This window comes from Andrographis paniculata, unplaced genomic scaffold, assembly GCF_009805555.1.
Source record: "Andrographis paniculata isolate CXL003 unplaced genomic scaffold, ASM980555v1 Contig59END, whole genome shotgun sequence".
NCBI lineage: Eukaryota > Viridiplantae > Streptophyta > Magnoliopsida > Lamiales > Acanthaceae > Andrographis > Andrographis paniculata.
The window spans coordinates 2,423,437-2,439,110 of NW_026137594.1; the positions used below are offsets into that span (position 1 = coordinate 2,423,437).

The 15,674-nt window shown below is 26.1% G+C and overlaps 2 protein-coding genes across 2 annotated transcripts; one reads left to right on the top strand and one right to left on the bottom strand.

Moving 5' to 3' along the window:
* The first annotated feature begins 7,350 nt into the window (after positions 1–7,350).
* On the top strand, positions 7,351–8,605 carry LOC127258610 (probable esterase KAI2). The gene is made up of 2 exons (XM_051285528.1): positions 7,351–7,890; positions 7,973–8,605. Exons 1-2 carry the CDS (start codon positions 7,523–7,525, stop codon positions 8,418–8,420), a joined length of 816 nt encoding a protein of 271 aa, XP_051141485.1. The 5' UTR covers positions 7,351–7,522; the 3' UTR covers positions 8,421–8,605.
* Positions 8,606–10,842: 2,237 nt separating this feature from the next.
* On the bottom strand, positions 10,843–13,891 carry LOC127258626 (uncharacterized). The gene is made up of 7 exons (XM_051285553.1): positions 13,781–13,891; positions 12,346–12,529; positions 12,004–12,203; positions 11,628–11,868; positions 11,410–11,546; positions 11,082–11,314; positions 10,843–10,978 (listed from the first exon to the last, which is right to left on the bottom strand). The coding sequence occupies exons 2-6, from the start codon at positions 12,476–12,478 to the stop codon at positions 11,087–11,089; spliced, it is 939 nt and encodes a 312-aa protein (XP_051141510.1). The 5' UTR covers positions 12,479–12,529; positions 13,781–13,891; the 3' UTR covers positions 10,843–10,978; positions 11,082–11,086.
* Between the last annotated feature and the right edge of the window lie 1,783 nt (positions 13,892–15,674).

Consider the following 15,674-nt stretch of genomic DNA (forward strand, 5'->3'; position numbering starts at 1 on the left):
AGTATTTAAAAGTTATTTTTTAAAATAAAATTGCACTCATATATTTTTAACGATACATAAATCACTCAAACTCTTTCATAGAAAATAATGAAATGGAGGTGATTGTGTTTGTTCATTTAACAATTGGAGTGTTTTTATAAATTTTTATTATAACAATATATTATTTTTTAATACAACACGCTATATTCAAATTATTATTTAAATAAAAAATATTTATTTTTCATGATCAAAGCGTGAGCTTTAAAATGTTCATGACTCCTACTACTTTTTATTATTATTATTAAAGGGTTAGAGAGAGAGAGGCATGAAAGTTGTGATGGAATTGATGATTTGAAATAAACCATCATTCAAAAGGAGAAGAGAATGGCATGCGCTGTTGCTGCTTCACTAGTTATATATTCTTTTCATTTTAATTCAATATATATATATACATTTCTTTTATAGTAAATTTTTAAAAATAGTATTTTATTAACTAATAAAAGTATAAAAAATAAATTTTAATTTTTTAAAATACAAGTAAAATAAATACTTTATAAAATTTAAAAATAGAAGTATTTTTATTATGATTAAAAATAATTATTTTTCAATGAAATATAAAAAATATATATATATTGAATTAAGACAAAAATATATATATATACATTTACTTTGCTCGAAATCAATTTATTTATATTTTTATTTTGATTTATTCTCTTTAATTGATCTAACTTTTGAGATTCTAAATCTTCGTTATTAATAGAATCCAAATTATCTCTAGATTGATCAAAAATCCTTTTAATTGGCTAGGACCCGTTACTTGAATGAAATTAGATTTTGTGGAATCATTTTAAATATTTGAAGATACATTCGATATTTTTTTTTAAAAATTGATTCTTTTGAAGTTAATTAATTTATGTCTTTATTAATATTTTTTTTTTTTTTAAAAAGAAAATCTTACATATCACATATTATTACAACATAATTAAAATAATTTCTTACCAGTCATGGCTACTCCCAATCTTACATTCTCTAATTTCCTCTCATAAAATTAATTTTTGCTTTCTCTCATAATTTTATTCTACCTTGGTTTTTCATCTATTCTTGGACTTTACCAAAATTCCAACATGGGCCAATTGGATAAATCAACATTTGAGTCATTATTTTGAATTTTGGGCTCACGAAAGACATGTACTATTCCTGGGTTAGCGATGGAGTTGGCAATGAGTCGATTTGTGTGAATTTGTATTGGATTAAATTTTTTAAATAAGTTAAATCACTCAATTCTAGCTGGTCTGTTCAATATCGTTCAGATTCATATTAACCAGTATATATAACTGGATCAAAATTCTTGATTCAAATTTAATTATCGTTTAAATTCACAAATACTTTAAGGGTGTGTTTGTTTGAAGGATTTTGGTGGATTTCCACTATTCATCCAATTTTTTCCTCCCAAAAATATCAAATCAAACACCTATTTTTCATTTTTTATATTATACTAAAAATCAATTTTACATTCAAAACATCACATCAAACCCTATTTATATCACATCATATAACTATTCAAATTCAAAATTTTTACTATTCAAATCCTAACTCAAAATCCAAACCCCCAAACAAACACACCCTTACTTTACGTCACATCATTACATTTATACAAAAAAGTAAGGGCAAAAATGTCATTATAATACTTTTAATTACCCACTGTCATTAAAATACTATTATTTCTTAAACACTGTGCCAAAAATAAATATTTACTTTTTTGTGTGTAGACGGAGGGAATAGTTAAGACTCATTGCTAACAAATTTGACAATTCATACTCGTTTATATTATATATAGAATATTAATACTCCCTCCGTCCCATTGAAAGATTGTCATTTTTCATTTTCGTCCATCTCAAAATAAGGTTATCATTTCCTAATTTAGTAATTGTACTATCTATCTAACATAATAAATACCCTTCAAATTTACACTATATTACACAATACTAATAGGAGTATTTTCGTCTTTTTCACTACAATCTATTATAATATTAATACTAAAAAATTTACGTACAAAAAGTAAATGATAATCTTGCTCCGGGACGGAAGGAGCATTAAAAATATTATATTCTAAAAATAAAGGATTTGGTGGATGCTGGCTTATCTCCCGTGAACTCGCATGCAAATATAGTGACATTTAGCAAAAATAAAATAAAATAACGTATATTAACAAACAATATATTAGTAAAAATATATTTATGATATTTTAAATTGAGTATTCATTCATCTTGACGAATACTAATATTTATTTATTTTAAAAGTAGCTACAAAATTAAATGATGAAAGATGGTATTATATTAAAGTTTTTAATTATACAATTACGTTTGGTATCATACATTAAAATTTGGAAATACGAAAATTTGAATTGTATAACTTATTTTATTTAGTTTCAAAATATCTAGTAATATTTAATGTCTACGTTATATCTACTTTAAAAATTTTAATAAAGTATCTAACATTTGAATTAGAGATTATTAACAATATGTATTTATTTATTTATGTTTAGTGGGCTTGAGTTATTATATCACAAATAGGCTTTTCCATATGGGTCTTGGATGGGTAGTTGTTGGGCTACATCATTTTGAATATCTCAAATAACTTTGACACTATCACTGCTAAAAATAATGTGTAAAATTGCGGTTTTATAATTTTTTATATATATATTTTTTTTATATATATAAATGATTTTAATATAGATTGGTACTTCCTCTGTCCAGAATTATAATTTGGATTGTATTTGATACGAAATTTAAGGAATATTGATATTATATTGGTAGTGGGTAAAAGATTTTTTTGCCATTGAGTATATTAATTGAAAAAGTAGTGGCAATTGTATAATAATAATGGAAAAGTAAGGGTCGTTTTATAGTGATATAATTATTTATGAAAATATGATTATTATTTTGGGACGGAAAAAAATAATAAATAGGACTATTGTATTGAAACGGAGAGAGTATTTTTTAATATAAGTCATGGAAAATCGATTTAACAATTTTCTTGGATTTTCAATAGTAATTTTTAAAAATATCTAAACAAGTTTGACAAAACATGCCAAAAGAGTGTAAATTTTTTTAAAAAATTACTATTCATTTTTTATTTATTTATTTATCATTATTCTTGAAAGCCTTTAAAACTGTTTTAATATTTTTAAAATATAATATTATTTTTTTATTTGAAATATTAAATTTAGAAACAACTAGTCAAATACTCCCATAAAGTATCAATTCTTATAGTTCTGATAACACATTGAATATAATAGATCAGCACATAAAGTATAAAGCAGACAATATAGGATGTATATTAATATAATATAAATATAATGTCTAAAAATAGCATATTTTTAAAATATAATTTGACAGCATTATAAGAATCAACGCTACATTTATTAAAATAAAATCATGTGTTGAGACAATATATATATATATTATGTGTTGTCTGTGCAATGCTATTAATTTAAATCAATACCCTAACAAAATCCGACAGATCCGGGTGGTCTCCTCTTACATTTCACTAATCCTCCACAAAATCATCTTTGATATCAACTTTTCGATCACAATAAAGATCACACATAATATAATTAATTAATTAAATATATATATATATATCTATCATAAACGCACATACACATATTATTTTAAATACGATATAATTAAAATCCATCAATTTATTTATTTATTTATTAACGTATTCGAGAGAGGCGAATTTTATTAATAAGTAGGAGTGAATATTCATAGCGTATCTCAATATGGTCCCCTGAATCATTTCTCAAGATATTATCCAATTTTTATTATATTATTTATTTTATTTTTTTATTTTTATTTTAAAAAAAAAAATAGTGTTAATAATTCGTTTTAATGGATTCGTGCATGCTGGCGAATCACCTAATAAGAATATCATTAAGCTATTCAATACAGTACTAATTAACTTTAATCAAACATATATCAAATAGATATATAATACTTTTTCTGTCCGTTAAAACAATTTTTTGGCACAATTTTTTATTTAAAAAACATATATTTTAGTACTCTCTCATTCAAATTTATTCTCACTGTTCTTTTTTTTTTAGTTGTCATCCAAATTTATTGTCGTTTTTTTTTTAGTAAAAAAAAATTTATATTTTTTACATATTTTTCTTACAATCCGTGTCCGATCAAATGAGTACACAATTGGATGATTGAGAGAGTATTCCTTTTATACTTTGATTAAGTAAAAAATAAAAGTATAATTGAAACTTTTATAATGGTAAAGTTTTGTGGAATTAATATATATTGAAGCAGTGAAGGGAGGGGCTAATTTTTTAAATTTTTGAAAATTTTATAGAAATACAAACTATAGTGCAAGTATTTTAAAAAGATATTATGACTTTACTTTAAAAATAATCATCAAATATTATTTTATTTTTTTTACATGTTTGGCTCGAGTTTTTATTTTATTGTTTTTTTAAAAGAGAGTTTTACTATTTTTTTACTCTCAAAAAATGGAAAAAAATAAATTAAATTAAATTAAATCATTTTTCTATTTAAAAATAATTTGGTACTGTAGATGAAGCATTTATTTATATTATTGATTTATATATTATGTGTTGTTAATCAATATTTACGATGTTATCAGTACTGTATTGAATAATTTTATTCGACACAAAACAATTTGTCAATATTTTGTATTAATCATTTATATATATAATTTATTTATTTTTATTAATTTCAAATTTCAATTTCCATCTAAGCTAACGGAGTTACCTAGTTGGAATTCTGACATTAGTATTATTATAATTTGGAACTTGGAGATATCACAGTTGCCATAATCTCATCAGTTTGCAAATCGATTTGGATCCTTTTTCCAACTACTATATATATATATATATTAATATTTATTAATTTTGTCCCGATTCGATGTATCCGGATATTACACTCGAACTTGTTTAGAAATTTGAGTAATTGAGGCTCCATTAACCAGGGTGTGTTTGTTCGATTGGATTTTAAATTTATTATTATTATTATTTTTTAAAAAAAATTTAAATATTTATTTTTTATTTTTTATATTATACTAAAAATTAATTTTACATTCAAAATATAATATTAATACCTATTTATATCACTACAACTATTCAATTCAAATGGTCATTTAGAGTTTTATAGTATATTAATAAATACTAATATATTATTAATTAGGTGAAATGTATAATAAGATTATTTGACAGTTTTACTATTTGTACTCTCGTATAAAGTAATTGTATATATAATAGTATATTTTTAATTTGTGTAAAAATTAAATAATATTTTTGTATTAATGCTGAATACTATTACTATAATTAAAAAATAAATATTTTTTAATAGAACATATAAAAATAGTAAAATAAATATTTTCAGTTGTGACAAAAAATAGAAATATTATTTTTATGTAAAAAGATATTATGTATAAATTATAACTCAATCCCAATACAAACCAAACAATATAATATAGTTTTGAGGTTTTGAATAATTTTTAAAAAATATAAAATTAAGTATTCAATTATTAAAAATTTAAATATTTTACTTTAAAAAAAAAATTGTGATTAAATCATACAGTATAAACAAATAAAAGTAAGTAGAGGGAGGGGATCTTCAGCCCATTGCAGCCCAAGCCCAATGTCCCATCTAATATAATTGTATATAAATATATATTATATATATATTTATTTTTTTAAAAAATATATATATATATATATCTCATTATAGTTAATGTTAAATACAAATAAAAAATTTCAGAATTCCATAAAAGAGAAACAGACCATTTCCCACCCAAGACAATGACTTGACATTAACACATCCTCAAAAAGCGACAACATATAGTCCAAAAATGTTAAAACGACGCCGTAGCATGTGGTACGGGTGCAACTATGGGTAGTTAGCCTTCATCTATCACGCATTAATATTTTATTTATTTTTCTTTTGTATTTTCATATTTGTTTTCGTATATATCATGATGTATTTAACTATATAATAAATAATTATTTTATTTATATTTAAAATACTCTTATTATACTTTGATTAAACATAGTATATTATAAAGGTTTTCAATAGCAATTTTATATTTTTAAAAATTTCAAATTAAATAAATCTTAAAACTTAATTTTAAATATCTTAAAGAAGAAATTAGCATATGCTGTATTACTGTATATTTTGCAACTTTGAGAGGTCTTTGTTTTATGATATAGTTTCTAAAAATATATTTTTATATGAGATAATAGAAGATTTTGTGTATGTAATATAAATATTATAATATATTAATTTTTTTATAAAATTAGTTTTAAGTTAATTATAAATAAATAAATATATTTTTTTATTTATTTGTATTATATAAAATTTTATTATTTACAAAATGAGGTTCATATTATATATATTTTATTGAATATAATGTTAAAGATATTTAAAACACCAACCATACTACTTATATAAAAAATAATAAAATAATATCATAATTCATAAATTAATAATAATTTACTAATTATACTTCATCCATTGAGGCAAGGATGGAGCTTTTTGTTTGGGCATAAGAATTTACGTTATAGATAAGTTATTTAATGAGTAATTTTTAAAAAAAATATATATTTAAATATTTTTAATATTATATCTTAATAAAATATATATCATATGAATATTATTTTATTGAATAAAATTTTATATAATACAAATAAATAAAAAAGATATTTATTTATTTATTTATTATCATAAACTAGTTTTATAAAAAATAATAATAAAAAAAATTAAAAAAAATTAAAATATTTATTAATTGAGGAGAAAAATAAAAATAAAAATAATTTTAAATGATTTTTATAATTAAATTAATTTATATTTATTTAATATATTTAACATTGATAAATTTATAAAAAATAAAAAAGTATATTTAATAGGACAGAGAAAAAAAAAAAGAAAAAGTAATATGTGATGGGACATAGGAAGTATTATTTAAAATACTTTGTCTCTAACCTAATAGATCATTCGACTCGGAACTAATGGAGTATTATGTATATACATAGTAGTAAAATAGAATAAATATACAATTTTACTTGCAAAGATATTTTTGTACTATACTTAATAATAATATGTAAAAGTTTGGAGCAATAAATTGATTCAAGGGAACAAGATATTTTTTTTATATAAAAATATTGAATTTAAAGTAATATTCACAAAAAATAAAAAATCAAAATCCAACAAAATAGAGTCAAAGCAAAGCAAGCACATACGTTAAAAAAAATATAATAACGAGTCCATCCAATCCAAATTGGAAGCAATTAGACAAATAAATGAATAAATAAACATCCAACACACACACACACACACACACTATTGTCTGTTTGCCTATCCAAACACATGTGGCTCTCTCTCATCACTTCCAACTTTCCCATTCCATTCCGCCTACAAATACCAATACCCCTTCCTTCATCAATTTCCCGTCAACTCCCCCCAAATTACAGAAATTATATTTTTAAATAAAATATAAAAACACAACCAAACAACGGACCATGGGAGTGGTAGAAGAAGCCCACAACATCCGGGTCGTCGGGTCGGGCCAGCAAACCGTAGTCCTGGCCCACGGGTTCGGCACGGACCAGTCGGTGTGGAAGCACCTGGTCCCGCACCTCGTCGACCAGTACAAGGTCGTCCTCTACGACAACATGGGCGCCGGCACCACCAACCCCGACTACTTCGACTTCGACCGCTACGCCTCCCTCGACGGCTACGCCTGTGACGTCATCGCCATCCTCGACGACCTCCGTGTCCCCAACTGCATCTACGTCGGCCACTCCGTCTCCGCCATGGTCGGCCTCCTCGCCTCCATCTCCCGACCCGACCTCTTCACCAAAATCCTCACAATCTCAGCCTCTCCGAGGTCAATTAAATCAATCAATCAATTAATCTCAAATTCCTCGAAATCGTACCTCGATTTGATTTCTGTGATGATTTTCGGACAGGTATTTGAATGATCCGGAGTATTTTGGGGGTTTCGAGCAGGAGGAGCTTCTGGAGCTGTTCGAAGCGATGAGGTCTAATTACAAGGCGTGGTGCGCCGGCTTCGCCCCGCTGGCGGTCGGCGGCGACATGGAGTCGGTGGCGGTGCAGGAGTTCAGCCGGACGCTGTTCAACATGCGGCCGGACATAGCGCTCAGCGTGGCTCAGACAATCTTCTATAGCGATGTACGGCCGCTGCTGCGCCACGTCACCGTGCCGTGCCACATCATCCAGAGCGTCAAGGACCTGGCGGTGCCGGTGGTGGTGTCGGAGTATCTCCATCAGCACCTCGGCGCCGCGTCGATCGTCGAGGTCATGTCGACCGACGGACATCTGCCGCAGCTCAGCTCGCCGGACGTCGTCGTCCCGATACTGCTCAGGCATATACGGTACGACATTGCAGCTGCCTGATTAGTAATTAATTAATATATTAATTATTGTTTTTTTTAAAAAAATATATATATTAATTGTTGTTGGTTGGGTTTTATTTATTTGTGCTTCTAGAGTTTGCTTTTTTTATCTAATTAAATTTGGGTGTAATATTGTTTGTACAAATTGTTGGCTGGTGAGATGTAATGGAGTGTTATTTCAATTTTCGAATTTGTTTAGTAAAATTTTAATTGTTAATTGTTATTTAAAATAATATAATACAAAATCATTTATAAAAGCATTTAATAAATAAATAAAAATATTAAAATTATAATATGTTTTGCCATTTTATTTTTAGTAAGCATAACCCTTGCTATATTTAGGATGCGTTTCTCAATTAACTATTAGTTTTTAGCTGATTCAATTAGTGATTTGTATTAAAATATTTGATAAAATAACTGTTTGATATTAGCTGTTTATATATAAAATGACTATTAAGGACATTGATACGTTATTTTTTAAAATATTTAATTTTGTTTATTTTAATTTGAAATTTATGAAAAATTTTGTTATTAATTATTGAAAATTATAAAAATATTATAATTTTTTTTTTATTTTTATTATTTAGATTTGAATTTTTTTTATTAAAATTAATAATTTTTTAATTGAAATTATGTAAAATATAAAATAATATATATTTTTATTATGTTAATTATTGTTTTAATATACTCCCTCCGTTCCTATTCTATATATCAATTTGCTTTTTCACGGAGTTTTAGAAATATTAGTATTATATTGGGATAAAGTAGAAATAAAAGTAAAAAGGCTAAATTAACCCTATTAGTATTGTGTGATATAAAGGTAATGACATTTGTGTAATATATTGTAAATTACTAAAAAAAGGAAACGGATACTTTGTCATGAGACAGACCAAAATGAAAAATTGGATAGATTGGTAAGAGACGGAGGAAGTATATAAATAAATTAATAACTTTTTTTTATTGATTTAATTTTTGTAAATTTATATATTTTATAAATAAAATAATTTATATGTAATAATTAATAATAGTAATTATTTTAAATTTACAAAAATAACAATATAAATTAATAAATTAAATATATTAAAAATGATTAATAAATACTGCTATAAAAATATATTTGTATGTATAAAATAAATAATTAAGTTTTAAGGGTAAATAAGGAATAATCAAAATTAAAATGAAAAAGTTATTTCAAAACGCTGAGTAGATAGAACTTTTCAAAAATTAGCTTTTTGGTCCAAAAAGTTTTTAAAAAAACTAATATACCAAACATCCTCTTAGTATTATAAATAATTCCGAATTTATATTTAAAAGACAGTTTAAATACTAATTATTTTACTATTTAGAAAAGTTTAAAACTAAAAAAAAAATTCTGTTTAAAGCATACAATATATAAATAAACACTTTTACTTAATTAAATAGTGAATAATTATTTCATTAAACCCCTCCCCCCTAAAAAAAAAATGACAATGGATCCGGACAGAACCAAAATTTGACCCGAATTCACCTATTTACTTAGAATTAGGTTACGACCCAAAAATGAGTCGAGTTTTATATACCTTAATAAGGTCAAGATCAAGTCCAAGGTCTAACAAGATTCGAATTAGATTCCATCAATATATTAATTACTTATAAATGATATTTAAGAAGAAACAAAAAAACGAGTTTCTAATATATAAATATATTAAAAATATATTTTTTAGTATAATCATGTATATTATATATTAACTGCGTGAGTATATAAATTATATTTTTGATACCATTAATCGAATTTTCTTATATGCAAATTGCAATTAAAATAAATATAGGCGACGCCAGTAAACTTTAATGAATGGGTCTAATTATGCCCAAATGAGGGGACGTCACAATAATAATAACAACAATATGGACGTCTAAATAAAATTGCCAATTGGATTTGTAACTTTCATGTGGGAATAAATAATTTTTTATTAATGCAACTGAATAATACCAAAATAAATAGTACATAAACTAATAAAGGCCGGCGTGCCAACGTAATTGGGTCTTCTTCTCCTAGAGTTTAATATCTCCTCTTTTTATTTGATTGATTTTGGAAGTTTAGTTTTTTTATTCAAATAATATTTTATATCATATTGTATTAAAAAAATATATAGTTTTACAAAATGTATACTTCAAATAATAAAAATTTATATAGAGACTCTAAAGGAAGTGTGTTAAAGAATAATTGTAGAAAAAAAAATGTATTAATTTGATAAAATATATATTATTTTCTATAAATTACATATAATTTAGATTGAATTAAAATGAATTATATTTTAGTCTTAATATAAAAAATTCATTGTCAATTTTAATCCCAATATAAACTATTTTAATCAATTTTAGTCCCAAACTAACAAAAATTGCTACCATAGATGCTAATCTGGACAAAACCAAACCAAACAAGGTATTAATCATCATCTATACATATATATATATATGAAATGAACATTAAAAACACATACAAAACCATATTATACATCTTCCAAGTAAATGCTAGTAAGTAACACATCAAAAGCTCATGCAGATCCAATTAATTGCAGCCTACAAATTCAAACATACAAAATATCAGGTAAACACCTATTTAAAAATAAAATAAAATAAAATAAAATACAAAGACACAATATAGGAGGATAAGTATAGGCACCTTAATCAATCAGGCAAGGCAGTCCCTCTCTCGAGGTTGTTCTTGATCTCCAAAGTGTATTTCCCAAAGGCTCTCTCAATCTTCTTATTGAAATGTTCATTGCGATCGTTGATCGAGTCGATGTCTTTTTCTTCACGGAATTTCCTCCTCCTACTGAAGGCCCTAGACTTCTCCTCCCTGTCCTTCAGCTCCTTCACCATTCTATCAATCTTCTCCTCCGAGATCTTTGGTGCCTGCCCAAGAAACAGTTTTTACAATGACAATTAAAGCTTAACAATATATATATATATATATATTTGTCACCCCGATCATCCTAGCTAGTGCTTACTTTTCCATATTGAAGACTCGAAGCCTCTCTATAGAATTCTGGATCCACAGCTTTCATTCGGTTGTACTCGTCAAGATCGACCTCAATGTTCTTTGTTCTTTTCTTGTATGCATTGTATAACGTCCTTTGATTGAAAACTGATCATGGGATACAAGTTACCGACTATAGAAACAGTGTTAATAGAAGTAAGGTTGTAATAGAAACTATCGGGTACTTACCATCCCAACCTTCAGGAGCTGGTTCTTTCTCCCATTTCTTATACTTTGCCTCTGCCATCTGCTCGGTATCAAGCATATATGCCTTGCTCATGTCTAAGCCATTGGCGTCTAGAAGCTTTCCAATTTTTTTCTTTCTCTCCTCCAGCCATTTTTGCTTAGAAACTCCTCTAGATTCCCCGGGACCCTCTAGTTTTTTCTTCTCAGCAACCATGGCAGTTTGATTAGCCTTTCTAGCCTCATTCTACATGATGATAAGAGATATATAATAATTATTGTCAGATTATCGCATTATGAAATCTACTGCTATATGCTTGTACCACATGCATGGCAATAGAAATGAGACTTTTGTACTGGATTTAAAATACGAGAATCTTACCATCTTCAATCTCAACTCAAATAACTTCTTTTGCCTCCCTGTAAGATTATGAGAATTCTCTGCCGCAGCGGCATCACCATCCATGCCATCCTCATTATCAGAATGCTCGTTGGATATTTCAGTCCCATCATCCTCATTGTTATGATGATTGGGAGAAGCCACCATATTTTGATGTGCCACAACATCACTAGCATTCAATTCTAGAGTAATCGAGGGAAAAACAATAATTTAATTTGAAATACACGTCTCATCAAAATTATTTAACTATGGTTTACTCACCCTTCTTTTTATATCAATGTAATGTTGAAAAAGTGTAATTAAAGATATCAATCAAAAACAAACCTGTGCCACTTTTATTGATTGTCTTCTTTGTTTCAGCAATAATCTTGAAGCAATATTCACTACATTCATGAAATGGATTTGAGGCATTTCTGCAATCTGGATGCACTCGGCTTTCTTCGTCGTCTTTAGCCATGTTACTCTTGAGTAGAAAGAATTTCCTACTCAATAAGGCTATACAAAATATCTAAATAGAGAAGACAACAAAATACTCAATAAATAACTGGAAACACCAAGTCAGAATCACCAGCAAAGTTCAGATCATTGTAGAAAAAGCTGTTACCTTACCACAAATTCTAGTTCCTAATTGAATGAAACAAATTGAAACTGCATCTTACTCAAATGACAGAATTTGTTAAATTATATCAGAAGCAAGAACTTCTACCCTATTATGCCAACTTATAATTTTTGGAGAAATTGACAAGCAATTGTAAAGAAAGGGAAATTAATTGAGCTTAAAGCATGCACAGTGGTTGAAACTGCACGAGGCCAAGTCGCTGGTGCCTCTAGTTTTTCCCTCTATAAATGAGCCATTGTATGAAAATTTTAAATAGCCTTGACAAACAACGCCTCCATTCATGTGAGAAGCCCTCTATAATGCTCCCACTCTATTTTCTCTTAGTATTGACTATTGAGAAAGAAAATGCAGTCTACAGTCCATAATTTTGACAATATCAACAATTGAATTTATTGCCTTCCAGCATGTTGAAATTTGAAAAGGGCAGCAATTGCCCATTCTTCATCCCCGCTACTCTAAACCAAACCATGTTACATATAATATACAAAACTCTGATGCCATTAAAATAACAGAATAAAGAAATCAGAAACAAAACTATGGCCACCTACATGACTAATTCTCTTAAAGCATCCAAAACAAGATTAGTACCATCAATTTTCCACTTTGCCGGGTTACTCATCCAAAATTACACCATCCTCATCAATTGTCAACTATTAGAAAACAGCAGCTTCACCCAGCACCCCAAATTCAGTGTCAATTCATTTAATCATTATCTTAATACTTTGACTACAAGACAATGCATATTTTTCGTTTTCTATTCTAATTGTGTCTCTCCCTTTTTGGTTCATTGCACTGTAGGTTCGCAAGTTCAGCAATTCCAGACTAAACGTTCCGATCTGTATTATTCATTCACCAGTTACCATTCCAAGAAAAAAAAAAACCTAAGCGCACCGATTAGACCTATTTTCAGAAGTGTAAGCTAATTCCTCTAAAAAAACTCACAGTAAACTCTTCGCTTAGGATCAAGATTCGATAACAGATGAACCATCATCATCAAACAACCATTACAAATATCACCACGAATAAGAAAAGAACTCACTGATCCTCGAATTCGCATACCTCCACAAAATCAATACATACTCGAGAGGAAAAGAAAATTAACAACATTAACAGGCCAAAGGATAACAGAGAGAAGCAAACCTTGAAGCGCAGCAGACAAACCTCCGCCGGAGCTCAAACAACCGGTGAAGAGAAGGGAGAATCGAATCCAGAAATTGGCAGGATAGGCACAATGAAACCCTAAACCTATAAATATTGTACTATATGCCCCACTTGAATGGACTTTCAGGCCCCTCGTTTTCTTTTTATTTTCTCTTCTATCCTCCCTCAATCGACTAATAAAGATATGTTTAATTAATTAATTAAAATCTGAAAAAAAAATAAAAAATATTGAGACGTTAACTTTAAATTTTCAAAAAATAATGTCATCAATATGAATTTTCAATAAAATAATAATAAAAAACTAGATATTCAATAATTTATAAATTATAACACTAGGGTTTGTTATTCAAATACATTCACAGGATTTTTAATAAAATTATACTACCTTCATTTTTTTTCTATAAAACAAAATATATTAAATAATATTTAAATAAAAATTTAAATCAATACAAAAAGGTGTGTTTATTATTTTTAAATTGAACGATGTCTCATAAATATTATTCAAATAATACGATGTAGACATATTCACACTCAGTCATATAAATTCAATGATTTAATACAAAATATTATTTTAATATTATCAATATAACTAATTACTCAATATTTAACATAAATATATATATTCATTAAAAAATATATACCATAAGGGTGTGTTTGTTTGGGGTTTGGATTTTGAGTTCGGATTTGAATAGTAAAAATTTTGAATTTGAATAATTATATGATGTGATATAAATAGGCGTCGTTGATGTGATATGGATTTGATTTGATGTTTTTGAGAGAAGAAAAAATGAAATGAACAGTATATTTAAAATCAAATCCCAAAACCAACACACCCTAAGTGAACAAAGTCAAAGTGAACACACTATACTCCATCTATACAAATTTTGTTCCCATAGTTATAAGAAAATATAATGGATTTAATTGAAACACGATAATCTATAATGATGTATAGATGGAATTTATCAAATTATTTGGATAGTAACACCTACTTATTTTGTATTAATTTGATTTTTTTTTAGATACACGTTAGCAGATTTATTAAAATTGTTTTATCTATAATTTTATATAGAGACCAAATTTTAAAAATTTTGTATACCAACCCTATCAAGATTATTGAAATTTACCCCAAGATATATAATGCTGATTGTTAATATCATTAATAAATAATACTTATATGACTCTGTCCTTGTAATTTAGTTTTACTTTTTTATCATATAGTACTAATTTTTATAGTAACTTGTTTGCCAAATTATTTTTTATTTCGACATTATTTTTAATATATATAATATATATATTTCATCATTTTACAAGAGATTACTATTTAGAATAATATACTATTATTTTTACATAACTAACATGATTTATTATATTTTATTTAAAAAATATCTCAAATCAATATATATTATCCTATTTTACTAATTACATATGTTCTTAAGCAATTTTATTATTGTTATGGATAGTTGTAGCATCGTAAAATTATTCTACTTTTATTATTATTATTATATAAATATAGGTGTTGAATTATATTTTAAATTAAAATTAATATTATTCATTTGTTATTGTTCATAATAAAATATATTATTTCATATTAAAAAAAGAAGAAGTTTATATTAAACTATTATTTAGACAAGACTATGACCATCTCCAACCCACTGCATAAACTATTATTTTAAAAAGTTGTATGTAATTTTATTTTATTTTGAAAAATAATGTATAATTTTATTTTTTAAAAGTAATATAATTTTAGTTTTTGGAAAGTAGTAGATAATTTTATTTTTTAAATTGATATATAATTTTACTATTTGAAAAGTGATATAATTTTTATTTTTTAAAAGTGATATGTAATTTTATTTTTTAAATTAACTTGTAATTT

What these genes read in the sequence shown, in the direction of transcription:
- LOC127258610 (XM_051285528.1), top strand. Translation starts at nt 7,523, where the DNA reads ATGGGAGTGGTAGAAGAAGCCCACAACATCCGGGTCGTCGGGTCGGGC. An exon ending in ACAATCTCAGCCTCTCCGAG is followed by an intron (nt 7,891 to 7,972) that starts GTCAATTAAATC and finishes ATTTTCGGACAG; the next exon opens with GTATTTGAATGATCCGGAGT.
- LOC127258626 (XM_051285553.1), bottom strand. Translation starts at nt 12,478, where the DNA reads ATGGCTAAAGACGACGAAGAAAGCCGAGTGCATCCAGATTGCAGAAAT. An exon ending in AATCAATAAAAGTGGCACAG is followed by an intron (nt 12,204 to 12,345) that starts GTTTGTTTTTGA and finishes CGATTACTCTAG; the next exon opens with AATTGAATGCTAGTGATGTT. An exon ending in CGAGTCTTCAATATGGAAAA is followed by an intron (nt 11,315 to 11,409) that starts GTAAGCACTAGC and finishes TTTCTTGGGCAG; the next exon opens with GCACCAAAGATCTCGGAGGA.